Below are 16868 nucleotides of genomic sequence, written 5' to 3'. Positions count from 1 at the left end.
TGTTGCAGTGAATATCTGCATGAGTTCCGATGGTTTATTTACCGCTGTAGCTTTTAATGGAAATGTAAAATCATTTCTCTTCTGGGCAGTACGTATCCCATTGCAAACACATCAACAAAATGTGAAACCCACATAAAATTCAAAAGCTGCGAGCATTCCAAAAGCAGTGAGAGTCATTGCTGCCTATTTTACATAGGCTGGGGTATTTATGGGACTTGTACAGATACAGTAAAATGTAATATGGCAGGATAATGGTATTGTAGTAAAACACTATGGCAAAAAAGGCTGGTGAATTATAGTCTTCAATGAATCTTGTTTCTAGTTATAGAAAACAGAGTATGATTACTAAATGCAAACAGCATGCATTTTATACAGTTAGTTATAGATCTTGGGTCTTGTGTCTGGAATATCAATATTTGCTTTACTTTTAAGGTACATTAGTTACAAACACAATAAATGTGTTTCATTTTTCACTGAAGACATTTCACTTTCAAGACTGAGCTCGGGTATGTGCAATATGTCTCAATGATTATTTATCTACACGTAAGCTCTTCTGTAGACTGGGTTTACTTTTAAGCAACCACTGCAGCCAACACTCACATTTCTAAAATCATGAAGTTATGGGAAGCTGTAAGAAATTCAAATTGTCAGTTAGACATGACAAAATTAGATGACATTGCATTTGGAACAGTGACATAAATTCCTTTTGCTTTGTGAAGGAATTATGCAAATTCTTATCTCTTACTGTTGGCGATGAGAAGTGGGTTTCACCATTTCCGAACCCCTGGAAAGCAGTTGGGTGGTGGCACAAATGCCGTTAACACTCCAGGGTCTCTGAGGTGCCCTTACATCTTCAGCCGCTGCTGCAGTGCTACTCCAACCTGGCCATGAGGAGTATTGGTTCTGGAAAAACAATTGGTCGTATTACAAATCCAGGTTTAATGGTAATTGCTAATGTCTCTAAACAGATACATTCACCTTGAAATAGTCCATGCTATATTCCATGGTTAGCAGGCCAGGCTTCTAAGTTATAAAGGTATTAAAATGATTAATAAGTTCTTCTGAGGTGCTGCACTTACAGTGGGTGACAGCCAGCTGACAAATCCTGGTTGAATTGGTCTGTCTTTGGGGAGTGGTGCTGCAGGTAACGGAGCCTCCACTTCGGACTGAGGCCCGATCATTCATTTACCTGGGGAAAATAGGTGTTTCTTCCAGGTGTGTACCTCATTACTGCTTTTGTTCTGTTACTCCTCCAAGAATCCAAAGAAATTACTGTTTTTATTGGACACTACCCAACACTACACATGTGGTGAAAAATGCCACAGATTAAAGCAGCAGTTACTGGGCTAATGAAACCGAGTGCCTGCGTGTGTGGGCAAAGCAGTTTTGCACCCACTTAGACCATAAAATTCTACTGAAGAGTCCTTCCAGATTTTAGAAGTACCAAATTACCTTCCCTTTAATCTCCATTTATCAGTTCTCAACATACCCTACCGAATGAAACAGAGCAGCCTCTAAATGTTGATTCTATCCATGCGGCTGCTTACTCGTAATTGGTCATTTAATTATTCTAGTAATTTCTTCTCCAATTTTATTTGCTCTGCATTTTAAAATTCTGCCATTTCTCTCCATTGCACACAAACACACAGAGACACAAATGTGCCCTGTTCAGTTCAGATTTTCAGCTGCTTTAAGAGCAACTTCATCATTTTCATTTCTCATACTTTATACTGTTGTTATGGATAGTACATGACGTGCTGGTCTGGACTGATTTTGTTCAGAACATGACAATCTAATAATATGTAGGGCCTCTTTATTCAAGAAAACATCTGCTCAATTAAAGCCTTTTTGTTTAAGCCTGTGACTGCTTCCTAGAAGCACGGACAACACAACAACAGAGTGAAGGTTTAGTTTATTTTATATGCTCTTTCATCTTTGGTTAGATCTCGTATTCATTCCTTGCCCTTCATCACCTGCCTTCTTTGAGAGAAATGTCTGCTCTGGTATTATCTTTCTGTCTTTTTTCCTGAAGTACTTCATCTTCAATGCCCTGGACATGTTTTTTGCTCAGTCTTGATCCTGGATGAGGTATTAGAGCAGCAGTTGTAATACACAGAGTCGGAGCCCGGAGTGATGCTCTGCAGAGCTTCAAACAAAGAACAGGTTTCAAAGGCAAAAAAGGCTTGTGATTATCAGTGCTTGTAAAAACCACTTCAATGCTATTGCTCAATATGCTAAAATAAAAAGCCTTAGATTTCACAGTTATTCTGTGTAAGGGGGGAATAAAAAGGACATGGGTTTGCATAGAACTGGTAATCTTTTAAATATGTTGCAGACACTGCAGTGGGTTTTGTTAGCTGTGCCTGTTTCAGGGCAACACGACCAATTACCTAAATTGGGATATCTGGTTGTGCAACCCAGGTTAACGGTCAGTTCATTTTTTCTTTTTGCTTCGTTACAGTCACTTTTTATTTTTATTTTATTGCTAAGCTATTTACCATTGAACTGGATATATTTTGGATGCTCTTTTATTGGCCATTAGGAACTCTGAAGTGTGAGGAGAGCCCATCTTGTCAATGCAGTGCTTTTTTTCTCGTGTTTGTCCTTGTTTCCAGTGCAGAGAGCTGAGAACAAACAAACATCCCTCTTAAAGCACACCTGAGTGAGCAAAGGAGGTCAGCCCGGTGTCTGCCTGAGTCACACGGAGCTGCCTCCCGAGCCTCCACGTGCGATAACGTGTTTGAAGACTTTGACTGTCTTACATTGTTTTAAACTGTTGTGTTAACAAGTGACGTGGGCAGATAAAATAACGCCTTTTGAGTGTTTGAGTCAAGAGGAATTTCTAAGTGGCTTCTTGTAGGGATGCCCTGAACCTTTTTCATGTCGTTAGTGTTCCTGCCCATTTGTCAGGCTCCTTGTGAAATCCCTGCCAATCGCCGCAGCCTCAAATGCAAAATCCATTGCATTATATGTGAGCAGTCTCAGGCAGTCAGAGATTTTATAAGATCTGCGTGAAACTAACCTATTTATTTGGACTCTCTGTGTGCCAGATCAATACTTGCTCTCATCCTGTCACCTAAATTTAGTTTTCACACCTGCCCCTGACATGGATTCTGTCTGACTGGACCAGTCACTCAGCGCTGGTATGTCCACTGGCCAGAAGAAACTCCCAGTGCTGTGGAAACCCCACTTCTGATACATATTTATCATTAAGTGAAAAGATAATTAAGTTCCAGGTAAGCATGTTGTATGATTTATCTTGGAAATCAGCTCAGAGGTATTTAGCGTGGTTTCACTCCGGTGCTTTGCCATGAGTGTGCAGAGCTCTGCCCGGTGGCTGTGAGAGCTGTTCCCGAAGCCACCACAGCCTTTCCATTCCCCGTCAGCGAGGAGCAGCCCTTACGCTGCGTTTCTTGCCTTCTCCCATCCTAATGTGCAGTTTGAGACTTTATGCCTCTCTTCGTGCTCTGCCACTGCACTGTTTGAACGCATTAAATCTGTCACTTCATTTTTTACCTGTACCTTTTTTTCACCCGTACCAATTATTTGAAAGAATGGCATTTGTCAGCTCTTTTCTTGTCTCCTTAGTGATATCTCCAGGTGCCTCTTTTGCTGATTTTGTACATTTTGCAGCTATTGGAAGCATCTTAGTCCCTACACATATACCCTTTATTTGAAAAAATCCTTGAATATTCTCTCCAAAATGAGTGTATGTGCTGGATTTCATGCAAGCAAGCGAACCATGTGCTGTGTTTTCCTCCAGCAGATAGAAAAGATGTTTGTTTTCCTTCTGAGGCTTGACTTGTTCCAAGTAAATCCGTACACCCAGGAGCTACTGAGGTCATGAAATAGAGATGCTGGAGCAAAACACTTCTGAATTAGATTGCTAAAATGAGAAGGGAAAAAAAAGCGAGATAACTTTGTAGTTCCTGTGAATAGATAATTCCTTTATAAAAAGACATGTGCTTTGGGGCTTTTCTTTTTGATCTACTGTTTTGCAGTGGCATATATTTTTCTAGTACTATTTTCAGAAATGTTCTTAATTTTGAATGCTTGAACATGAAAGGATAAGTTATAAGACTTGAACATTATGTTTATAATTATAAATAATAAAGGTAATTGTGTGGAAGAGCCCTATAAGGATTTGTAAACTTTACTGTGCTCTATGTTTTGACCGAACAAGACGGTTGGAGGCTTGATCGATCCCGGCCTGTTCTGGTCAGCAGGAGGGACGGTTTTTGGGGTTATTTACAAGAGCCCAGGGCTCTTGTCCGGTTTTTCTGTCCCCGATTCCCGAAGGTTAGATCTTCAGTGTGTTTGGCAGCCTTCTCCTCGTACATACAACTTTATAATACAACAATCCTGCTGTATTTGTGAGTCTATGCAGGGCACACAGCGCTCCTGCACAATACTTTCACGTGCAGCTGCTTTTATTTCCTTTTCAGTGGGATTCAAACTTCAGGATTTGAATGCTGAAAGCAAAGGTTTGTGAGCAGAAGGATCAAATCTGTTTCCTAGAAGGCTGTATTATCCTCTGCTGGTGTGTTTATGTGCTTTACAAAGACCTGACAATATCACGTTGGCAGCTGGAATTCCAAAACGTGGTATATTTGCTCAGGGAGTGGGCAGTTGTGAAAGGAAAAGGTTGTTGAGAAAGAGACCCAGGATAGAGCACTTCTCAAACCTCCCTGGTTTTATGCATTCAGAAACGGGCAGGAAGGATGTACGGCATCTTCAGAGCTCCAGAGGAAACTTCTCTTAGAATTGTTTGTCTTTTTCTAGCCAAAGTCATTCGGGGTGTCAGGAGTGTGGGGTGCAGGTTGTGTTGGAGTAAGAGGAGGGTGCACGGAGAACTGCAAGGAGGATCGAGTGAGGGAGGGAACGACGTGCGCCAGTTCTGGGCTGCGTGCGGGTTCTGAGAGCGCTGCTATGAACCAGGGCACAACCGTCTCTCGGGCACAGCTTGCGTGAAGGGAAACAGGCTGCAGGAGCCATTTTTGATCCTCTCACGTTAGCGCCCATTTTGCTAAACTGCACAGTGAGAGCCGGAGCAGCTGGTTGCTGTCAGCTGGGACTCGGGCTCTGGTGGAGACGGGGAGAAGGGAAAACGCAAGATGTCCTTGGAGTAAAGTGTTTCCGTATCTCCTACACTTTGGTGCAGACGCCAGTGTCATCTGCCAGAAAGTGAGTATGTTGTGATGAACCCATGTGCTCATGGTGTGTCTTTCTCTTAGTCTGTTAATCGCCCTTGAAGCTGTTCCTGCTCTTCCTTTTTATTTTTGTGATTTCTGTGCGACTGAATTTTCCTTTTATGACTAAGGAAGCTCCTCTACCAACTGTCTCCCTCTCAAAATGAGGAAGTCCCCAAATATGTTGATCCTTTCTGATCAACCACTTGTCTTCTCCCACAAGCAAGGGAGGCGTGTGCGTGCCCTCGTGTTCAGTTTTTGCCAAGATTCTTATGATTTCCCTCTTCCTATCCAAATCTTGGCCTAATCACATATTTCCAAACACGTCTGTCTCCTGAATCCCATCACTAACACACCCGGAATGTACTCCTCGAGCAAACAGGTATTTGTATTTCTTTTTACAACCCAGCTTTTGTGTCTGAGGTAGCGAGGGTTCTCTCAATTCAGATTCTGCTGATGCAACGTAATTGTGCTGGTCTTTTTATAATCTGGAATAAATATCAAGAGAGTGCTGTGAAAATGAAATGGTGTAGCATTAAAGGTTTAGGGAATGTTGTACCTCTCTGGATGTAGATCAACACCTTTTTTAATTGCAGACAATATCATAACAGAAAGCAGTAAGTTGTGAATCTGGTGCTCGGCTGCATTTAGTGTGCATCTGTGACACAGCGTGTTACACGTTTGTGTTAACCAACAGTTGTGTTTCTTTATAGAGTTTGAGTTTAAATACTTTTCCCATTGTGTAGAGAAAGATGACTCATTAACGGATCTAAAGGATGTTTCTGTTAGAAATATCTCACAGTCTTCAAATTATCCTATCTGAAGGCTACTAAACAAAAAAGAACAACATTATGTATTAATGATTCGCCGTAACTCTGGAGGACATAGAATTGTAGCCTTGTTTGCTGTGAGGTGCAGACAAGGAGCACGGAAGGGGCTGTGGAGGCCACATGGCCAACCAAACTAACGACAATCCACCAGCGAATCTCAGGTATGAAACAGAGACTGTCGTTGTAGCAGGAGCACGTTCACAGGACGCAGTGTGCCAGCTGAGCAACACTCCTGACACTCAGTGGGCAAAGACTCAGACCTTGCTTCTAAATTTTCTTGCAAGCAGTAACCTGAGGCACGGGCAGGGGTTCTGTGATGGTGAGCGGTGCTGTTTGCTCAGGAGCCATTAGCAGTGCGAGAGGAGAGAGCTCTTTATTTGTACTCTTTGTTTTCAACTACTGTAAGCTTTCCGTGATGATTTTCTTATCTCTAAGAATTTGGTATAAATGTGATATTGCCTATCAGGGTGCCATGTTAGCAAAACCCTGTGAACATCATTTCCAATAATCTTATCTAAAAATGTTTTTTTCAGTGTCGACTGCTCTTCTAGTTACTTTCCAAATGCCTGGACATTGAAAAACAAATACAACCTCCCTGGTGTGGCTCCATGAACACCCTCCCTGGAGCCTTTAGCGGTTTGTTTCTTTCTAACCACCCTAATTCACAAGGCTGAGAAACACTCGGTGCGCGTTGCACTTCCAAACCACGGTCTGTGGGTGTATCCCCAGGTTCTGAGTTATCTAGAAAAAGAAAAGCTCTAGATGAGTCTCACCTGCTCACTCTGTTGCTGAGCTTTATAGTCGAGGGACTAGGGCTTGAGTTCCAACTAGATCATTTATTTCTGCTTACCATAAAATAGTTGACGTTAAGTCATTTGCACGCGCTGCCCCACGGGAAAGCTACCATACAAGCCCACGTAATAACCTGTGGGTTTATTGGTGCTGATTCATTCACGATTTTTGCATGGAGGTAAAAACAGTATTGCAATTAATGTTAGATACTTATTCCTCCAAAAATAGGAATAAAGATATACTTATTTGGGGATCTGACTATATCTCTAACAATCAGACAATGTACCATTAGCAATGGCATATTTAGCAATGAATCTTTACATCAGTGGTTTAAAATAGCATGTCTGAGTCAACTCCTTGCCCACCTTCAGCATTAAAATTTGAGATACACGTACAGGCTGTCACCTCTCCCGTTATACTTTGTCAAAAGCACAGTTTAATTTCGTTTTGACTCACCCCCTCCCAGGTTAGCCTTTTTGCCCTCCCCTGGATTTTTCAGCAATACGAATTTTTGGTTGTGTTTTTCACTTCACAGCGAACCGGAGATAGCTCAGCGTACGAGCATCGCCTCTCGTGGCTGCCCCTGCTGTCGGGGGTTTATGTCCCAGATTCACCAGCTGCGGGCCACGTCCACTGAAATAATGAGAAAGCAAAGGCGCATTAGCAGCACACAGCACTTGGGGTTTCACATCCCTCTTGCAACAGCCGAGTGCGTCTCTTCAAAGAGAAGGTTCCTGTGCTGCTCTCCGCAGCGCAGCCAACAACAGCCCGGGCTGACGGATGGGTTAGTCCCTGTGTCAGATTTATGTAATGAGATTATATATTCAATCTAATGAAGGAAAAATATGCTTACCAGAACAGCGCGACAGCGCTGTGATTAAACGACTCGGTAACAGTATTCCCTCAGTGGATTAATTTAAAAAAATGCAGCAGGTACAGTTGACCTGTTTCTTGTGTGTTGCAGCGATAGGCTCCGAGCAAGATTAATGGGTTTTGATCGTGTTGATAAAATAACTGTGTGATCATAAAGGTAGATATGAATGGTTTGTATCCAGCAAGCTGGCTTTTGGTTTTTATTAATCTTCCACGATGATTTATGCTGATGGAGGCTTCTCCTACTTATTTGTTTGAGTCTTAGGGTAGAAAGCAAAGTAAAATCGTAACAAAGATATTCTGCCGTCTTAATGCATCACAGTAATTGGAGCGCCTGCCCTGCCCGTCCTCGTCCCTTCTCACTGCAACATCAAGGAAGATTTCTCCAGCTTAGACACACTTGAATTTTTAGAAAGAGGAGTTTCATGCTAGCTCTGAAAGGAATTGAAAGGAATGTATCTTGCTCTCTTGCACTAAACATTGTAGGTCACTGAAAAAGCCATTTCTAATAAGGCTTTTAAAGACTGGGGAATATGAGACCTAAATCAATGATAAGGTAGAAAGAGCTTTTCCTGGCCAGAGGCTTGAGCTGATGAGTACGGGGGGAGAGGGGGTTGGAATATTCATAAAAGCTAACGATGGCCCAGCGATAGTCTCCCCAGGCTGGCTCTGGAGTCAGTGGAGAAAGTGTCACAAGCCTGAGATCCCGGCTGTTAATTGTCACGTGGACGGGAATCTATTGCAAATATTTTCTATTAAAAGAAACTTTTTTTGTAGAAACCAGCTCCAAGTATGTTTTCTTCTCCAGATGAAAAAAGCTTTCAGCTAGAAATAAGATATTCTGAGTTTTAGAAGTTCTCATCCTTTTTCTTCCTTTTCTTTTAGTGCAAAGCCAGATTCTAGAGGGGAAAGTATGGCATTGCCTAGTTCTTTTGTATATAACAGTGTTATTTGTGTTCTTAGGGAGCCAAGAGCTCAAGTAGAGATATCTTCTGTGTTATTTATTGAATTAAGTACCTTCACGGGTAACAGCACAAATGGTATTGGAATCAACTTTAAGATAATGTTCACTGTTCTGCAGTTGTCATTACAGCAGTGTAAGAAGGATTAAGATCCGAAAAAGGTGTCTCTAAGAGACCTATTTTAATTACTTTTTTAATATTAAGTGCATCTGAGACTGACAAAACAGTTTTATCCGAGAGATGGAAATATTGGCTTGTTCTCTAAGAACCTTTCCTTTATTGGCTTAAAGGAAAGTTAAGGATGTGTTTACTACTTTCTCCATCTGAGAGAGAGCATATTTAAAATCTGTGCATTGACTGTGCCTTAAGAAGCAGTTGTGCTGCTCTGAGTCAGGTGTTGCCCTTTCCCATCTTAAAATCATGAAGCGTTTATCTTGCGCGGAGAAAGCAATTGATTCTCTCTTCAAGAGAAGCTGACGTTCTAACTGTATTGTCTTTGATACGTATGTTCTGTGGTTATTGACCACACGGGAAAGTCAGATGTTGTGTTTAAAGGGCAGGATAATGTAATCTAAAAACAGGAGTACCAAGGTCTTCAGTCTTCTGACCTACAAAATTAGCACCTGTGTCCATAAGAACTCTGAGTTGTATTGTTCCTGTTGGGCATTAAATCTATTTATAGTCTCAAACAAGAAAGAATAGAAAATTCAGTCATGGGCAGCCAGCTCTCGGGATGTTTAAACGAGATTGAAAATAGACAAAGAACTCTTAGTGCATCAGATCATTTAAGGCCTGTAACTGATATCTGACCTACTGGCATCTTCAAGGTTTAAGTGATGTTTGGTATTAAGCAAACGAAAAAGTAATTTCCATGACTGCAAATCAGAATATTCTTTAATCTTACAGGAGGTTTAACAGCTCTACAGCCTCCCTCTCAAATTTGGCAAAGGAGGAGTAACACTCAGCCGGGAGAACGTTACCTCCTCGTCTGGAGTTAGTCAGGTTTTCTCCTTCAGTGACCCAGGTGATGCCTGTGCAAAGCCTAACACTGGGCCTCTCAAAGGGAAACAGGACGTTCCCACTGGCGCTGCCATCAGGCTCAAAAGCAGCTGAGATTTCAGGGCATACCGTTCTGTTCCCCTGGAAGCCACAACTATACCCCATAAAATGGGCAGTTTTCAGGGCACCGTAGAAACCGCTGCCAGCACCTCCCCGCAGGCTCCAGCTCAGCTGCGTTCCTGCCTCCATCAATATTCTCCTGGATATTTGTGAATCCCCAGGGTGCCCGAATTTGCTCTTTGGCAACTGGAAGATGCGTCTCAGTAGTATCTGAGTGGATACAAGCACAAATAGGGCTGACGTGCACAAATTATCCATCTTGCAGACAGGAAACAGGGTGAGACTCCATCACCTGCGGCACCTCCAGCAGCAGCCGAGTTCCTCTGTGAAGCTGACGGGCTGCTCCAATGGCGTTTGCAGCAGACAGAAATATCGATGAGTTGGGATAAGCTTTATTTTTAAAGAAAAAGAGTTTGCCAACTCCCATCGGAATCTACCTAGGAGATGGTGTCTTTAACTGATTTTACTTTGATAATGCTGTAAGCTGGTCTTTGATAATTGCTTTCTGTAATTGGAACAAATTTATGATTATGCTAATTCATCTGCTGCCACCCAATATGTAGTGCCTGAGTTAATCCATGTCTGCCCCTGCATTTCTTTTGTAGATCATTACGTGATTAGCCTTCGTTAGGAATTGATGGGGGTATTTTAATTCTGAGCAGATTTAATTTCAGGGGAAAAAACCCAGATATCTTTATATAAACTTATGGCTTATTATAGCCGTTTTAAAGTCTATTTCAAGATAGAAATATTTAAGATATTCAGACAGACTAATTCTTAAAAAGAAAGGTATTCCATTGTGTTACAAGCAACTGTATGACCTCCTCTGATGATAAAGTGAGGGAAGTTAAACGCTAATGAGTTTTGAGCCTACTCTTCGGGCGTTGCAGGTTGGCCCATCAGAACCCCCGCCTCGTTTAAGGATGGAGATACTGGGGTTTCTTTGTTGCCTTTGCTTTGCTTGGTTGGTTCGTGTGTGTATTTGTGTGTGCGCTGGGTTTCTCCAGAGGTCGCATGACGGCAATAACAGCAACCTTTTCTCACCATGAATCCTTTAAAGTTACGATTTTATTCTAGAAATCCATCCCGTAGTTCTCCTCCCATGGAAGCATTTGTCTGCTGAGCAAAGGCGGGGAATGAGTCTGAGCTTTGATTCGAGGGAGGGGAGGCTGGAATCGGAGCTGGGTGTTCGCGGTTGCCATCAAGGCCCCAGATAAGAAGCAAAAGGCAACGCACGCCCTTGGTTACAAATCGTCTTCTGATCGCGCATCTCTTAACACTCTGGTGTTTGTGTTCTGTCTGTTTAATGGCCTCCCTTCACCGTGAGCATCATTCTTTTAAATGCTTTGCATCAATGTGAATGTTTTCCTCTCGCTAAGCCCCGCAGCCCCAGGCTCGGTTCCCAGTGATCAGTTTGCACTCTCTGCCGGGAGACTCCCCCCGAGCGCTGGGGTGACAGGAGCGAGACCCCGCGCCCTCCCGCTCCCCATCGCCGCCCCGCAAAGCCCTGACCCGGCAAGAGTCAGAATGCAAACTCGTATATATGTACTTGTGAAATAATGAACTGGAGTAACACTGGGCACGTTTGTCATCGCGTTGAACATTAGTGTGTTTGTCATTACACTGCGCATAAAGTGAGTTTAATTCTGACTGCGACCATTGAATTTCTGTCACTTGATTTATGCTAGTGCTGCTGGTCCATAATTTAAATTGCATTCCTAGTTTCTTTGCCGAAACCCCCTCTGATAATTAATATTAAAGTTAACTGCAGAAGGGAAACCGAATAGTAAATGAATTACTTGATTGTTCCTCATCTCACTCGAACCAAAGGGAAATGTAATACATTCAGAGATACCATTAAGGGAAGGGTTCAGCAATACTGGAGTCAGTGAGGCTGCTGGGTCCCTGCGCCAGCCCCTGCCTGGCCATCGGTGCTCAGCACAGTGACAGTGTCAGCCCTGTCACCCGGCACCGGGAACGACGTGCAACGAGTGTGAGTGCTGGGTGAGTTGCTGGGATGCTGCTAGCGATGGGGATTAGGATGCCAAAGGTAGTGCATCACCCAGCAGTGGTAAGGAAAGGGAATGCAGGGAGGGAGGGGTCTCCTCCGGGTGGATCCCAGGGTGCCTGTGCCAGGCACGGCCCCTTGCCTGCCACGGGCCATGCCACCAACACCCCCTGGAAACCTCGCTCTCAGCGTTTATTGGGATGTGCGCTGTAGCACACAGTCAGGTAAGCCCAAAACTTCAAACTTTTGTGAAGGGAGACTGTTTAAAAAATAATTATTAAAAAGAAGAGATAAGATTTGAGAGGAAAACCAAACCAAACGAGTGTTATAACAGAGCTTTATAGGAATGCAGAAAGACAGGTATGTCTTGAATGCTTAATGTAAGCTTTGATGGCAAAATTCTGTCTTTGCTACCGTTTTTGGTTAACTGCAGTTTGAGGAAAAGAGTATATAGAGCTAAAATCTTTTAACTACTTTTGGTATGAAATGTATAATGTACTTCATACTTGGGTAATGCCTCTTTTGGCAGATGTGTAAAATAATCACTTTAATTCCGTAGTCACCATGTAAGATAAGAGCGCCGCAGACCCCGATTCCTGCCGAGGTGGGTTCCAGCTGCGGCTCCAATGTGTCACTCACACCCCTCCTGTCCCCAGCCACCCAAAGTGACTGATGCTGCTGGAAGGGGAACCTGCTGTCTGGCATGAAATCTAATTGGCTTTGATGGTCAGCTTTTGCAGATTTGTTTATAAACTGGAAAATCTACAAATTGCAGACCATCTGCGCAGAACAGTGTGCTAATGAGCGCCTGTAGCTAGCAAATCCATAAGCTCATTACCACAAAGTTCCACGTCCTTCCACAACTTCCTAAACGAGGTTATTCATCTGAACGGAGATGAGAAGGGTATTTGACTTCAGGGTACAGCCGTACCTCCTTCAGGTCCAGAAAAGCTATTAAAATAACTCACATTTATTTAGGCTTTTAATAGAATCTGTTGATTCTGCTTCTATTTTTAATTTTTCAGTTCTGTAACAGCAGCTTACCATGCCTTAAATATTGGGGTTTTTTTAATGTTTCAAGTAGAGAAATGCCTTGCAGACAATTCCTGTCTACTCAGAGATATTTCTGAGCAGCCAGGGATCGGGTTAGGAAAGCTAAAGCCCAGACAGAGTTAAATTAGAGGAAATAATAAGATGCAATTACATAAGAAAATTATTTCAGGTTAAAGCTCCAATACTTACGGTGAAGAGAACCAGGAGGTAAATGAAATATATTCCACTAGAATGATCAAGTATTTTTTATCATCACTTCTTGATTCCTTGGATTAAATACTAAAGCCTCCTAACTAATGCCACAAGGAAAAGCGTGATTAATTATTGTTCTCCTTTTTTTCCTATCCTCTTCTTCCTCATCCTTCCTTCCTTTTCTCCCAGTAAAACAAAAGAAGTGTTTCCCTCATAATCCAAACCCTTGCAACTCTGAACAAGCTCTTTGGTATTTTCTTTTTTTTTCTTTTATTATTTGTTATTTTATTATGTCCTAGCATTTCATTTGGTGTGCCTTCGTTAATAAGCTCTAGGGCCTTCTGAATAGGAACAGTTTCTTTTCTGAATTTGTGAATGTCTACCTTTTAGGGAATCCCATCCTAGCTTCATTTTTATCTTAATATTCGTAATAAAGATCACAATGACATCTATTAATGAAATCATTGAAATATAATTTTGCAGACTTTCTGCTTCCATCTTTTCTTTTCCTACTCCATGTTCTTCTCTGCTTTCTCCCTCTCCAGGTGGAATGGCTGAAGAATGAGGAGCCCATAGATTCCAACCTGGACGAGAACATTGACACCAGAGCAGACCACAACCTCATCATCCGCCAGGCGCGTCTCTCTGACTCCGGGAACTACACCTGCATGGCCGCCAACATCGTGGCCAAGAGAAGGAGCATGTCTGCCACGGTCGTGGTCTACGGTCAGTGAAAACGTGATCATTATGGAAAAACTTAGATCTGTGTGCTTTTATTGCTGGGCTTTCTGTTTTTAACATACAACTGGTTCTAAATCAAATGACTAACCTCCTTCCCATTAGGATGAGTTGCAGTTCTGTGGCTCAAGGCTGAGATCGTTCCTGCTTCCAGAGTGTTAGAATTACGAGGTTTTTGTTTGTGGTGGATTCCCAGGAGTTATGTCAATAATAACAATCCTTGCTCCAGATATTAAGAAGATCCAATTATAAGCTAAACCACATAAATAAGCCTTGCCTGTATCAGGAAACCCCAAAGCACGAGCCTAGGGAGGGACATCAAGGGCTGCCTTAATTGGATCCGTGGCACTGCGGTGTCCAAGCACCGAGTGACTCTACACGTTACACGTAAAAGGACAAAAGAGCAGAACCGTTGCTTCGTTACCATCCTCTGTTGCTCTCCATGTTTATTCTACCGCATGTGACACTTTATTGGTGGGGGCAGAGCACTCCTAAATCACCCTTTCTAAAGTAAAGAAGTCTTGGTTTTGATTTAAGCAAAGCATATTTTATGAGAATTGAGGTGCCTGCTTTTACCTCCCTCCCAAACTTGACACCATGGCCTTTTGTAGGTGTGTGCTGACAGGTAGCAATGTTCCTACTTCAGCTTGGAATTCACCTATAGAATGTATGGATTTGAATGAAATGATGTGATCAGATGTTGCTTGGTGTCTCTTGGCACACCTCGCGCAACCTCAGGCCTGTCTGTGTTTTGCAGTTAATGGAGGCTGGTCATCGTGGACCGAGTGGTCCAACTGCAACGCGCGCTGTGGCCGGGGCTGGCAGAAGCGGTCACGGACCTGCACCAACCCCGCTCCCCTCAACGGAGGGGCCTTTTGCGAAGGAATGTCAGTGCAGAAAATCACCTGCACTTCTCTTTGCCCAGGTGAGATATGCACAGTCTGCTAAGGAGTAACTGTAAATGTCACACTGAGGGGAGAGCTCTTTCAGTCTGAAATGCCAGGGAGACAGTCGTGCTTTGAAGAGCCCACTGAAGTCACAAAGGAAATTGGAAATCCTTGCACCCTTGTTCAGGCTAGAGCTGAGAGCCTTGTGCAGGGTCCCAGCCATGGTCACAAGCACCTGTGGCCTTGATCCGCCAGGTCTGTCAGTGCTTTAACTTACACTGAAGCAAACTAAATAACAACAAACCAGCAACCGGATCAGTACGAAAAATCATGTAAGTGGGTGGGGGTAAGAGGAGGTGATGTTAGCAACACTGGAAAGAGAAATACAGAAACCTAAGCCGAGAACTTCACTTAAAAGTATTACTTAGCTTGCAAAAGTTTGCTTTGAAGTATATTAACCTTTTGAAATTGAGCTTATGCTCTACAAGGAGCATGGTGTTACTTCTCTGGACACTGTACATTTCCTCATTTGTTCACCTGAAACCTCCCTTATCTGATTTTGGAATTGACGTTTCACATACACAACTAAGGAAAGGTAGTGGGATTTTTAAGAGCCTGTGTGTGCCTGGGGTCACAGCGCAACTTGTCTGGATTCTGGCAGCTCTTCTAGCTTTTATGAGTATTTAGATACTCATAATGTAGTTTTTAGATACTCAACATGTCCTGAACTGGGATTTAAAGAATTTCATATTATTTGTATAAGTCTCTGTGTTCATCCGACTGTTCTTCAATCTGATTTATGCATGAAAAAGAAAGGGAGCTGTGGATCCCTTCTCAGCTGGGACGGGGTCAGAGGCAGCTGTGAATCAGGCAGCAAAGCAGGGTATCGATCCCTTTTCTTGCTCAGGGCATCAGGCAGAAGCCTGCCAGGCCAGCGATGCTCTTTGTATGAATGTCAGCATTGTCTCCCTGGCAGGAAAAGGTGTGGCCTCTCTCCATCTGCCTGTTTTAAGGCAGAATTTGCATTGAAACATTAGAATCTTAATAGCTTGGTGGCAAAGGGAATGCTTCCTCCTGCAGTTTTAATTGACTGTATTTGCAGCATGTTAGATACTGGTGCTATTTGAAAAGCTTCCATATTGCACGCTGGATTTTATTATTTATATTCTATATTTTATATATTATAATGGTGGATTTTAACTTCACGTCTCATAAAACTGTATTTATTTTCCTGAGAATTATACTTTGTTTACTTGCTGTAAACCTGGGGAGAGAGATGAAACAAGCATTCGTGGTAGGACCTCTCACCAGCACCAGTCTGATGTACAGTGACGATGCTTGTTTTTTCTTCCTCCCCATCCAGTGGATGGAAACTGGGAGGTGTGGAGCGAGTGGTCTGTGTGCAGCCCCGAATGTGAGCATTTGAGGGTTCGGGAATGTATTGCGCCTCCTCCCAGAAACGGAGGGAAGTTCTGCGAGGGCTTGAGTCAAGAGTCGGAGAATTGCACCGAAGGACTCTGCATTCAAGGTGAGCAAGGGTTGGCACGGAACTGGGTTTGGGAGGGATGGCCCCAAATGTATCCTGTCACCCAGGTCAGGCAGCGTGTCTGCCACACACCCGTGTCACTGGAACTCTTCTGGCTGAATACTGCTGGGAAAAAAGAGATGGTTTTCAGAGGGTTGCATATGTGAAGTTTGAAATCCACAGTGGTTTCTGAGTCACTGGATTTGCGTAGCACATACTTTACCTATTAATTATCAGATTATTCTAAAAATCCAAATAAAGATTTTTTGCAATGTGTAATTATGACCAGCTGCTACAACACATTTCACACAACGTACTACTTGGCCGCCTTCCTTCTCTTGCAAGTAAACTGGCAGAGCACCAGCAGGAACACTCGTGGTGCAAGAGCTGTTTAAGGTCAAAGTTTACTCCGTTTGTTGCCTTTAACACAGAAGTTAAGTAAAGGCAAAGCTACTCTGTGGTGAGTTCCCTGGGAAAGGATTTGCCCTTCATTAATGTTTGGAAAGCAGCTGCCGTTTGGTAGGAGCCAAGAAGCTCAGCCCTGCGGCTCTGGAGCTGCAGAACACCCGGGGACGGCTGCACCGCCTCAAAACAAAGAGGAAATTCTCAAGTTTATTCCTACTCTGAATGATGCTCCCTGTCCGTGAGGTGATGCTGTCACCTTACTGCTCCCTGTCCATGAGGTGATGCTGTCACCTTA

The 16868-nt window shown here is 43.1% G+C and overlaps 1 protein-coding gene across 1 annotated transcript in view; it reads left to right on the top strand.

The window, feature by feature from the left end:
• Nucleotides 1-16868, top strand: part of UNC5D (unc-5 netrin receptor D) — a 58606-nt gene that overhangs the window by 16553 nt on the left and 25185 nt on the right. The window contains exons 4-6 of the mRNA XM_074164071.1: nucleotides 13564-13744; nucleotides 14514-14681; nucleotides 16007-16171. Coding sequence (XP_074020172.1) covers nucleotides 13564-13744; nucleotides 14514-14681; nucleotides 16007-16171 — 514 coding nt within the window. The remainder of the gene's footprint in view (nucleotides 1-13563; nucleotides 13745-14513; nucleotides 14682-16006; nucleotides 16172-16868) is intronic.

The sequence above is a fragment of the Numenius arquata genome, chromosome 26 (genome assembly GCF_964106895.1).
Source record: "Numenius arquata chromosome 26, bNumArq3.hap1.1, whole genome shotgun sequence".
NCBI lineage: Eukaryota > Metazoa > Chordata > Aves > Charadriiformes > Scolopacidae > Numenius > Numenius arquata.
Note: the sequence above shows the minus strand (reverse complement) of the source record. Positions and strands in the feature narration are given on the sequence as shown.